Source organism: Danio rerio, chromosome 7, assembly GCF_049306965.1.
Source record: "Danio rerio strain Tuebingen ecotype United States chromosome 7, GRCz12tu, whole genome shotgun sequence".
In the NCBI taxonomy this organism is placed as follows: domain Eukaryota; kingdom Metazoa; phylum Chordata; class Actinopteri; order Cypriniformes; family Danionidae; genus Danio; species Danio rerio.
Window position 1 is genome coordinate 72,127,275 of NC_133182.1, and position 12,465 is coordinate 72,139,739.

Consider the following 12,465-nt stretch of genomic DNA (forward strand, 5'->3'; position numbering starts at 1 on the left):
TAAATGTAAGTAAAAATGTAAAAGACTTAAAGGGTGTTTAAAATGATTAGATTGAGTACGATTTTATACTACGAATAATAATAATAATAATAATAATACAGTTATATAATTATTCATTCATTCGTTTTCTTTTTTTTCGATTAGTCCCTTTATTAATTAGGGGTCGGAACATCAGAATGAACCGCCAACTTATCCATCATAGGCTATGTTTTACGCAGCGGACGCCCTTCCATCACTTGGAAACATCCATACACACTCACACACACACATACACTACGGACAATTTAGTCTAAGTACCCAATTCACCTAAAGCGCCTGTCTTTGGACTTGTGGGGAAAACCAGAGCACCCGGAGGATGCAAACTCCACACAGAAATGCCATTGCCAACTGACCCAGCTAAGGCTCGAACCAGTGACCTTCTTGCGGTGAGGTGATTGTGCTACCAGACATAGATGACAAAATTAAAAATAAATAATAATAATAATAGTAGTTATTGTTTTTATTTAATCTTAAAATGTGTTTAAACGTTATTATTATCATTATTATTATTATTATTATTATTATTATTACTATTATTTGTATTAAATAATAAATGGACCAGGACAATTAGTGGGCGGTCCTGACAGTGATGAGTGCTGGCCTGGAATCATTTGATATGGAAAACTGTCGAATGTTAATTAAAATGGTTCGTTACAACATTGTCCTATCCTGCTTGCAGCACACAGGTAGTGAATGGAGGGTGATTGGGGAGGGTCACTATGTCATCTGGTTTTGATGTGTGCCAGTGTGCGTCTATGATAAAAAGAGGCAAAGGATCAGCTGCTGTTGCTTTTACAAGCACAGAGATCTTCAAGCAAGACGGATGTTGCACATAATTCTATTATTTGAGTTGTTGTCACTAACATTTTTATTTATTTAGCAAAACCATGCAACAGAAGAACACAGTTAATCTTCAGTAGCTCTGGAACATGTAAGTACCTCTTCTAATGAAATTAGGATGTATAATAAATAATAATATGTGTAATAAATATTTCTATTATAATCACATCCAAAATAAAAGATTGTAGAATTATATACAATATTAAAATCAGAATTATTAAACCTTCTTTGATTTTTTTCCCCTTCTTTAAATATTTCCCAAATGATGCTTAAGAGAGCAAGGAAATTTTCACAGTATGTCTGATAATATTTTTTCTTCTGGAGAAAGTCTTATTTGTTTTATTTCGGCTAGAATAAAGCAGTTTTTATTTTTTTTTTAACCATTTTATGGACAAAATTATTAGCTCTTTAAAGCTATATTTTTTCCAATAGTCTGAAGAACAAACCATCATTATACAATAACTTGCCTATAATTACCCTAACCTTCCTAATTAACCTAATTAACCCAGTTAAGCTTTTAAATGTCACTTTAAGCTGTATAGAAGTGTCTTGAAAAATATCTTGTCAAATATTATTTACTGTCATCATGGCAAAGATAAATTAAATCAGTTACTAGAACTGAGTTATTAAAACTTTTATGCTTAGAAATGTGTTGAAAAGAAAATCTTCTCTCCGTTAACAGAAATTGAGGAAAAAATAAACATAGGGGGGGGGGCTAACAATTCAGGGGGGCTAATAATTCTGACTTCAACTGTATGTATGCACTGCATTTATTTATTTAAATATATAAATAAATGCACACTGTAAAAAATGTAGGGTTCTACACAATTCATTCATGTTGTCCCAATACAAATCGATTAAGTTAACCTGACAAATTTATGTAGTTTGAATGTAAAACAATTAGGTTGTACCAAAAAAATCTCAAGAATTGCATTGTTTTGGCTTTTTTAAATATGTAGTTTGAACAAGGAGCAAAGTATTTTTTTGTGCAAACGAGTGCACACATACATGCGCATATTTGAGAAAATGTTTATTTATAGGGTGTCACAGTGAAGCAGTGAGTAGCACAATCGGCACACAGCAAGAAAAAGGTCGCTGGTTCAAGCCTCGGCTGGGTCAGTTGGCATTTCTGTGTGGAGTTTGCATGTTCCACCCGTGTTCGCGTGGTTGGTGCTCCGGTTTTCCCCACAAGTCCAAAGACATGCGGTACAGGTGAATTGGGTAAGCTAAATTGTGCATAGTGTATGTTTGTGAATGAGAGTGTATGGGTGTTTCCCAGTGATGGCTTACGGCTGGAAGGGCATCCACTGTGTAAAAAACATATGCTGGATAAGTTGGCGGTTCGTTCCACTGCAGCGACCCTAGATTTATAAAGAGACTAAGCCGAAATGAATTAATGAATGAATGTTTTTTTTTTTATTTAGATATAAAATATGACATAATTTATATATAAATTAAAATATCTAACAAGTTTGCTTTGTATAGTTTTATAAATATAAGTATATTAAGTACATAAATACAAATAACACACACACATACTGTCAGGAATCCTTCCGGACCGTCAGATTCATTTCCTGCGCCTGCACAGCCTCAATCACCAGAATACTAATTATTTTCACACCTGTTGCTTATCACTCTCTCACACTATATAAGCCTGGAACATTTACTCGTTCGCTGTCTGATCTATTAGTTAGTTCTTGGACTCTTTTCTTTTCAGCCTAGCATTCACCTGTCATTGTATCCTGTCGGCTCATCAATTTGTTTGTCATCTTGTTTGTTGTCCTGTTAATCCTGTGCCGTGTTTACCTCCACTGGAATCATCTTGTTTCAGTTACCACCTGAAGTTATGTTTGTTTTGTTTTCTTATATGTTGGTACTGATGATACTTCTATTCTGAATAACCCTCCTTTACGTTGTTTAAAGAGCCCATATTATGGGTTTTTGAAAATTCCCCTCCATGTAGTGTGTAACACAGCTCTAAGTGAAGTGAAGTATCCAGCTAAGGCTTAAATCTGTTAGTGTACAGTGTTTAAAACTGTTGATTCATCTATAAAAAAGTCGACTCATAGTGCTTCAAACGAGTCGCCTTGATCAAGATTCATTAGGTGTTTCGCCATGACGTACGAACGAAACCAAGTTATTCATGTGCACGCGCAAACCCGGGAGATTTCAAACCTGAGGCCCCGCCCTCTGACGCAGAAACCCAGACACACACATACACACACCCACAAACACACACACACAAACATGCCGGTTGATTGAAGTCACACTGCAGATGGATATATTGAGTCTCTACCCAAAGATGAAACCTCAGCATTATAACCAAGCAGTTGGAAACTTCTGGAAGCTACATGCTACAAAGAATACTTCATCTGAGTTTGTTAAAGGAAGGATCAGTAAAGAGTAACTGATGGACGTCAGGATGGGTTTCTTCCTCCATTTCTCAAGTGTAAGTACGTGCGGTTAAAGTTGTTGCCTCGTTTACTCTAGCTTGCAAATGTATTTAGTTGTGATTTGTTACTTGTAACCGCGTGTACTGTATCAGGTTAACTGGATATATTATCTTATCGCGTGCAAAGTCACGTTAAAAACGCGACACGTGCTGTTTGTTTATGGAGCTCCGTGCTAGAGTTCTGCTCCCGCGATTTATTCGGAAATTTATTCCCGCGCCGCAGAAATCTGGCGCGGGGACAGCCGCGGGAATAAATTTCCGAATAAATCGCGGGAGCGGTCGGTAACGGGTTTAATTTGGGACGGGAGCGGGCTGTCTAGCAATATCACGGATATTGCTATGTGAATTAGAAAGAGAGAGTCTACTTGGTATGAGAGAGCGTATGAGAGAGAGCGAGAGAGAGAGAGAGAGAGCGAACGAACGAACGAGCTTTGTGCTGTGTGTATGTGTTTATACAGACAGCTTGGCTGTCTGGACTGTATACTGGGTGATTTTTGGTTGTGTTCTCCGCTCTAGCGGGACCGGGCGCGGCGGGCAGAAAACGGAGCGGGTTCTCAGGCTAAAACCTGGCGGGTGCGGGCGGAAGCGGGAGCGTTGTCATCCGGAGGTGTGTGTGTGTTTTTGTGTGTGTGTGGTATGGCGAGTACACGACTGTCTCCTTCGTTCGGTTATCCGTAGCACTATCCACTCGCCATAGTGTGGCAGCTAAAATCCACGCATACACTATCGAGCGTGTATGAACTGTGATTACTTTTTAAATTGCTGATTAGCTATTGGCCATTTCCCTCTCTGACTGAAGGCAGTCGACCAATCGCGACAGACTGTCATCGGTCCAATCAGCGCAGATTAGCTCCGCGCTAAGGAGGGGTTTGGGAACAAATGAATCACTGGACGATTCATACGGGAGTCGCTGGGATAATTAGGTAAAAATAAATGCAGATTATAAGACCATGAAAGTGTTTTTTGACCTTGCATGCATATTAGACTGTTGTTGGAGACTCTTACAACCAAGATATGACCCTATTTCATGTATAATATGGGCTCTTTAAGTTTCATTAAATATAAATTCTTTCTGTTAATCCAACTTTGTCTTCTCTCTGATCCGTTACACATATGTCAAAACAAACTTTTATTTTGGATGTAATTAATTAATGATTAATCTTTGCCAAAAAGTAAACATTTTGGATTACCAAACTGGTTTTCACACAGTAAAAAATAAAGCTGACTCAACTTACACTTATAATGCAACGTGCCGCTGATCTTTTTCCTGATGACTCTTTCTGTTTACAGCACTTGACTTGAATTAAGTTGAGTCAGCTCAAAAAGCTCTGCAGCAATTATAAATTTCTATTTCATTCATTCATTCACTTTCTTGTCGGCTTAGTCCCTTTATTAATCAGGGGTCGACACAGCGGAATGAACCGCTAACTTATCCAGCAAGTTTTTACGCAGCGGATGCCCTTCCAGCCGCAACTCTGGGAAATTAAATTTCTATTTATTTTATTAACATTTTTACAGTGTTTAATTATTCTAAAAATATTATTGCTGGGCAGAAATTAATCTTTTTTTGTTTTATTTTGTTTTTACAGAGCACTTGCTATGGCTTCAGCAAATTCAGCTGGACATCAGAGTCATTTAGATGATGTTGGTCCCGGTATCTCCTCCTTCGTTTCCTGTGATCACGACTGTCATGAATGCAGCGTCCCAAGCCTTTCCACCGACTCCGGGACGTACTCTGTGGATCCCTGCCATCTGCTGGAGAACAGTGAAGGTCAGCTGTGGATCTTCTGAATGTGCAGCTATGACTACAGTTACTGTATCTGAACGTGTGTCTTTACACTGCTGTAGATTTCTCATCAGAAAACAGAGATCTGAGTGACTGCGCTGACACTAATGGCTTGTCAGAGGAAGAACTCTTGAATATAACATTTGAAGCATGTGACACTTCTGGAAAAGGTATTCACTGTCCTTCCTTTAACAGATTTCTTAGAAAAAAAAGCATTTTGTCTTTTTATTTTACTTAAACTGCAATCATCAAATCTAGATAAATCAGACCATTGTCAAGAGATCTCTTATTTTGCTTTTTTTTTTTTTGCATCGGTGTAGATATGTATTTACAGTTGCGAAGACATAATGTTGGCCCACCTGTGAAACTTATCGTATTATTTTTCAAATATTCCCCAAGGGCTGTTTACCAGAGAGAAGAGTTTTTAACACATTTTAAAACATTATTACTTTGCTGACAGTGCTTAATATATTAATATTATGCATGGTACTAGTATTCAGCCTAAATTGCAATGTATAGGTGTCTTAATGAAGTTGAATAGTTTAACTAGGCAAGATATGTTAATTAGTGAACAGTTAAATTCTTAAGGGTGCTAATAATATTGGTGCACTAGCGACAGACTCTTTGTTAGAGCAACCAACTCCCATGTAAAGAATTGCCGGATCGATCCCAGTTCAGACTAGGTTGGGCGCAGTAGTACCAGTGGGTTACATTTGGGGGCTCGTCCGGGATAGAAGTGAGTGTAACGGAGCCAGTGAGTTTTATATTTACATATATATATATATTTATATACATGCAAACTCCACACAGAAACGCAAACTAGCCCAGCCGAGGCTCGAACCAGCAACCTTCTTGTGGAGAGGTGAACGTGCTACCTATATATAGAGTTGATTCAGAATTATTAGCCCCCCATTGAATTATTTTTCTTCTTTAAATATTTCCCTAATGATGTTTAACAGAGCAAGGAAATTTTCACAGTATGTCTGATATAATTTTTTCTTCAGTATATCTTATTTGTTTTATTCCAGCTTAAATAAAAGCAGTTTTTAATTTTTTGAACACCATATTAAGGACAAAATTATCAGCCCCTTTAAGCTAATTTTTTTCTGACTGTCTTCAGAACATACCATCATTATACAATAACTTGCCTAATTACTCTAACCTGCCTAGTTAACTTAATTAACCTAGTTATGCCTTAAAATATGACATTAAGCTGTATAGAAGTTTTCTAAAAAATATCTAGTAAAATATTGTATACCGTCATCATGGCAAAGATAAACTAAATCAATTAGAAATGAGTTATTAAAATTATTATGTTTAGAAATGTGTTGAAAAAAATCTGCTCTCCGTTAAACAGAAATTGGTTAAAAAAAATAAACAGGGAGGCTAATAATTCTGACTTCAACTTTATATATATATATATATATATATATATATATATATATATATATATATATATATATATATATATATATATATATATATATATATATATATATCTTCCAGCCAAAATAAAGGTAATAAGACTTTCTCCAGAAAATCCTCTGACTCTTAAAACCATTTCTTGCTTTGTTAAACATCACATTGGAAATATTTGAAAAATAATTTAAATGTTACAAAAATGATTCTGTTTTAAACTGTATGAAAGAATAGAATACTTGTTTTTATTTAGCAAAGGCACATTTAATTAATATAAATTGACAATATAGACAATTGCACTGCAAACATTGAGCTCTTTTGGATATTCTTTTCTTCAAGAAATTCTGAAATGTTTTGTGTCTGTGAAATATAATATTCTATTATCTTTAAAATGTTATTTATTCCTCTGTTTTAAAGCTTAATGTTTATCATCATTACTCCAATCTTATATGCTTGTTTACTGCGCAATGTTCAACATTCAATATAATTAAAAAATTCTGCTTGTATATTATTGCTTTTTAGGAACAATGTGAAACACTTTGTTGTTGCTAAATAATTTCATGGAAAAAAATAGAATACATTTTTCTGAAATTGAAATTATTTTATAAATCCAAATTTTAGTTTATCACGATTTCAAGAACCACCAGAAGAAACATATGGAATAAATTGTTCACATTAAACTGCACTTTTTTTTTCATCATCAAAATCATTTGGCTACAGAGTCCCCATTCCTCTAAACAGTCTTATATATAATAGCTACCTCTGCTTTTTTCCTTCAGGAGAGGTTCGGGTCTCCACCGTGATTCAGTATCTTCAGGCCATGACGCTCCAAAGCTCCGGTCAGGACAAGATAACCAGTTTACGACACATGTTGGACCCAGAGAAGCAGGACTCTCCGGTCAGCAGAGACGAGTTTCATGCCACTATGAGGGAGTGGATCAGAAAATGTTGTCAAGACGGGTGAGAAACACGAGAACAAACTCAACGGCGCTATATGATAACAGCACCAAAGACTCTTTAAACACGAAAGCCCTACACACTTTAAAAATGTGTCCTTTTTATAATGTATTTATGTGATTTTATATTTTGTACAGTTTGTATGTTTATACTGTAGGGATGGTATAAAGTTTGACCCAAAGAATGACCAGTCTGGTAGATGAAGAAGAGCCGGAGTCAGATTTAAATAAATAAATGAAGTTTACTGAAGATAGTTTGCAGTTTCATCAGCAGAAGCCAGCTTTAACACTCGCAATGAGTTCCTAGGCCGCTCTGCTTACAATCACCAATCGATAACAATTATACTCTCACATAACGTCATTAACTGCGTCATACATATTTGGTGTTCTAACATGATTGGTTAAAACACTGATAGACTTGGAAAATTTCCACGTGGGGTTTGTGCGTATATTCTAAACAATATCATAAGCATAAATGTCAGACATCCCTCCAGACCTGTGAAACGGATCCACAATCAAATTGAACACACACACTTAAAGTAAAATCTGTTTCTTATCCAAGGCTGAGTGTACTCCCAGCCGTCTTTATCAAAACTGGTAAATCAATACTATTTTAGATAGTATTAACTACTAGAAATAACAATAGAAACAGTTCCCTCAAGGTCTCCGTGACCTCTGACCTAATTTGGTGGCTTCTGAAAATAGTTTTAAAGAAACAGGCAAATGCACTGAACATTTTTATATTAAGCAATGTGTTAACTTATTCATTAATTAAAATCAATTCAAAGTTAAATACTCATTCAAATAATCATATAATTATATGAAATAAAAATAATGAGAAACAGGATGATGAAAAGGATAAACGTTGGTCCATGATGAGACGTATTGGAAAGCAGAAATACGAATCCTTCAATCCTGTTTATTGTTTATACTTACCTCCCCCTGACATCTTTTTTTTTTTTTTTTTTTTTTACCGTAAAATATTATGGCGTTGTTAAAACTGAACAACGCCGTCCTGTGGCCCCATTATAAATAACCTTTTACATTTTTTTAAATTGATAGGCTACAAAACTTTTAAAATTGATAGGCTACAAAAAAGTGATATAAATTTGAATTTCATTTTTTTACCTTTTTTTATTTTGAGTTATTTATTTTGAACAGAAAAATCATTCATAAAACAATTATTTAAACAAAAATATATTTCATCATGGTCGAAATGGAGCGGGATGAAGCACAAGCTTATTAATTTACCCACCCCATTACTTATTTCTTACTTATTCCTTTACTTATCTCTTCTTTTTACATGAGATATATAAGAGACAGAATTATTTGCCCCTTTGAATTTTTTTTTCTTTTTTAAATATTTCCCAAATGATGTTTAACAGAACAAGGACATTTTCACAGTATGTTTGATAATATTTTTTCTTCTGGATAAAGTCTAGATGAAGTATGGATAAAGTCTTGTTTGTTTTATTTTGGCTAGAATAAAATCAGTTTTTAATAAATAAAAAAAAAAACATTTTAAGGACAAAATTATTAGCCCCTTTAAGCTATATATTTTTTTCGATAGCCTACTGAACAAACCATTGATATACAATAACTTGCCTAATTACCCTAACCTGCCTAGTTAACCTAATTAACTTAGTTAAGCCTTTAAATGTCACTTTAAGCTGAATACTAGTATCTATGTACTGTCATCATGGCAAAGATAAAATAAATCAGTTATTAGAAATGAGTTATTAAAACTATTATGATTAGAAATGTGTTGAAAAAAAATATTCTCTTCCTTAAACAGAAATTGTGGAAAAAATAAACAGGAGGGCTAATAATTCTGACTTCAACTGTACATGAGGCATCTTTGACATATATGTTTAATTCCATTTGTACATTAACATTTCATATCATAGATCCATGAAAATACATAGTATTGCAAACAGCCATTAATTGAAATTTCATCATACCTTTCTCATTTTATTCTTTTTTCAATCACCTCTATTCATCATTACTTACAGAGCTTCTGTGGACAAAAACAACACAACAGAATCAGCCTTAAGAAAATCACCTATAATGGGTAAGTGGATAATAAATAGTGATTAATTGCTTGCTTAAAGGGATAGTTCACAAACAATCACTTGTTTCAAACCTGTTTAAAACCACACAGGCACGTACACACACACACACACACACACACACACACACACACACACACACACACACACACAGTAAGTAATATATTTGAAATGAATGTTGGAAACTGGTCAGTTTGTGTTTTCCTATGGCTATTAATGTTAGCAGTTGCCAACATTTTCAAAATACTGCCTGACGTCAGAACAGCAGAAACCATTGCTACTTCACCAACATCACTTTGGAGCTAGTGTTTGAATGATTCTTTAGCGTAATATCTAAAGTGATGACAAAACAAGTGATTTTGCTGACATTTTACGGCATTATATAGGCATATTATAAGGCTGAACTGCATGAAATGCCATCATGCTACTGAGATTTCCCAGTATTTCTCTGTTGCAGTCAGATCACAATAATTAACCCTGAAAAAGCCAAAGCAGCTCCAACACTACCAGATTACTGTTGTGTTAGTGATAAGGAAAAATGCTAAACACATGCGGGCATTTCTTCTTTCTTTCTGTTTACTGAACTAGTCTGCTGTAAAGAAAACAGGAGACTCTTTAGAAACAGATGCCAAACCAAAATGTAACTCAGGGTTGTACAAAGAGTGGCCCAAAAAACATACATATGTAAGTCCTATCTTACACTCAAACCTTTAAAATTGCTGTGGTATTAATATAGCACTATAATATACAAAAGAGAGAAATCGACTTAGAATGTCACTCACCAGTTAATTAATGACTTGATTAGCTGTCATTTAAAATTACGCTGAGGTTTTCCTCCTCTAAGGGCTTATCATGCGGTCTCTGTCGCCATCTTGTGGATGGCAATGCAAAGTTGCAATCTAAACAACTACATTCTTGCCTTAAAAAGCCTCAAAAGTACATTATGTTGTCCAACAGCTGCAATATTTGTCAAACTGTAATGGGTTTATTGATCTGCTGTCACTCTATGTGGGCGGAGTGATACAGAAGGGTGAGGAGGCTGTAGAAGTTCTGATCTTGCTGAAAATCGCACTGCTACCAGCCAATCAGATTCGAGAACGAGACAGAACTATACATTTATTTATTTATTTTATTATTTCATATATAGTATGAAATATATATAGTATATTCCAGGGTTTTTCACCTTTATTTAATAGGACAGTAGAGAGAATTGAAAGGATAGCATGGGGAGCAGAGACAGGGGAAGAAGGGTCAGCATAGGACCGTGAGGTGGAATCAAACTCGGGTCGTCGTGAGCATCCGAGTGCATGTGTCGACGCACTAACCACTACACCACTGGTGCCGACTTATTTTCAGTTTTTATTTGGAAAACTTTTCAAAGCTCTAATATTCATTTTCTTTTTTTCGGCTCACTCCCTTTATTAATCTGGGGTTGCCACAGCGGAATGAACCACCAACTTATCCAGCATATGTTTGACGCAGCGGATGCCCTTCTATCTGCAACCCATCACTGGGAAACATCCAGACACACTCATTCACACTCGTACACTACAGACAATTTACCCTACCCAATTCACCTGTACTGCATATCTTTGGACTGTTGGGGAAATCGAAGCACCTGGAGGAAACCCATGCGAACACAGGGAGAACATGCAAACTCCACATAGAAACACCAACTAGCCCAGCCGAGGCTCGAACCAGCAACCTTCTTGCTGTGAGGCAACAGCACTACCTACTGCGCCACCACGTCATTAGCTCTAACATTATAAATGATAAATACAAACTTTTCGCAGCTGTAATATTAAAAATGTCTTTACTGAAATTATTATATATATATATAATTATTATTATTATTATTCTAGTGTAATTTAGAAATTGACATTTACAAAACTGACATTTTAAACTGCACTCTTAAAGCAGTCTTACATTGTCTCCACAGGGACCGAACGTCATCTTCCTTTAACTGAGGCCACATATACAGATGGAGATGAATGGTCAGTTCGTTTTACTGCATGTTTTGTTTAAAGTCTACAGAAATAGTTTGACAAAAGTAGCTTTTATTTTAAATAAACATATTTACACATTGACTTATTTGGTCATAGTGAAAATTAGAAACAAAATAAGATAAAAATTCTGGTCAGACTTTGCAATTAGGTTTTTAAGTTAATGTTAGTTCATGTATTTACCAAAATAAGCTAATAATGAAGAATAGTTGTACAGCATTTAGCTCAACATTTACTTGCGCATTATTAAAATACATATTCATGCTTGTTAACATTATGCACCGTGTATTATGAACTTTATTTTCGTTAGCTAACATTAACACAAGTGAATAAATGCTTTAACAAATGTATTATTTTTTTATTCATGCTAGAAAACACATTAAATAATGCTTTATTATTTTAGTTTTAGTTCTACAAACCACTTTGTTTACCTCTGCCTCACTTTCATCACTTTTTCTCACTTTTCTTTTTAGCAGTGAGCCTGCAGATCTGTCAGGGTTGGTGGCGGAACTCAAACACACACAGCGCAGACTGAAGGAGCAGAACAGCAGCCTGATGAGGAACGTTTCTCAGTGTGAAGACACAATCCTGACGCTCAGCCTCGAGGTGTCAGAGCTGCACACCAAACTGGCCAGGTCTACACTGTTTCACTAGAAATTTTGCAGTATAATTAGCATGAAGAGAAATGAATGTGTTGCCTTTTATTTTATTAATTTACATGCCTAGAACAGGTCATAAAATATATTTTGACTTCCTCATACCAACATTTTTCTAGACTTTTGTTTTTTAAGCTTTTTTTGAGGCAGTTGGTAAGACTCTTAATAAAATGTCTTGATGTTTAGTTCTTTACTTATTTTTAAGCTTCTTTCGTTTTGTTTTAAATCATATACATTTATTTATT

The 12,465-nt window shown here is 35.2% G+C and overlaps 1 protein-coding gene across 4 annotated transcripts in view; it reads left to right on the top strand.

Annotated features, from left to right (window-relative positions):
- Positions 1–12,465, top strand: part of mrvi1 (murine retrovirus integration site 1 homolog) — a 128,500-nt gene that overhangs the window by 153 nt on the left and 115,882 nt on the right. For 2 of the 4 annotated variants that reach the window (XM_073907507.1, XM_073907508.1), the window contains exons 1-7: positions 2,556–2,722; positions 4,921–5,102; positions 5,180–5,287; positions 7,316–7,496; positions 9,505–9,563; positions 11,501–11,555; positions 12,038–12,199. In XM_073907507.1, coding sequence (XP_073763608.1) covers positions 4,931–5,102; positions 5,180–5,287; positions 7,316–7,496; positions 9,505–9,563; positions 11,501–11,555; positions 12,038–12,199 — 737 coding nt within the window. In that variant the 5' untranslated portion in view covers positions 2,556–2,722; positions 4,921–4,930. Of the gene's footprint in view, positions 1–313; positions 431–919; positions 971–1,919; positions 2,092–2,555; positions 2,723–4,920; positions 5,103–5,179; positions 5,288–7,315; positions 7,497–9,504; positions 9,564–11,500; positions 11,556–12,037; positions 12,200–12,465 lie in introns of those variants that run through there. The other 2 variants (XM_073907506.1, XM_002662998.8) reach the window with 2 other exon arrangements.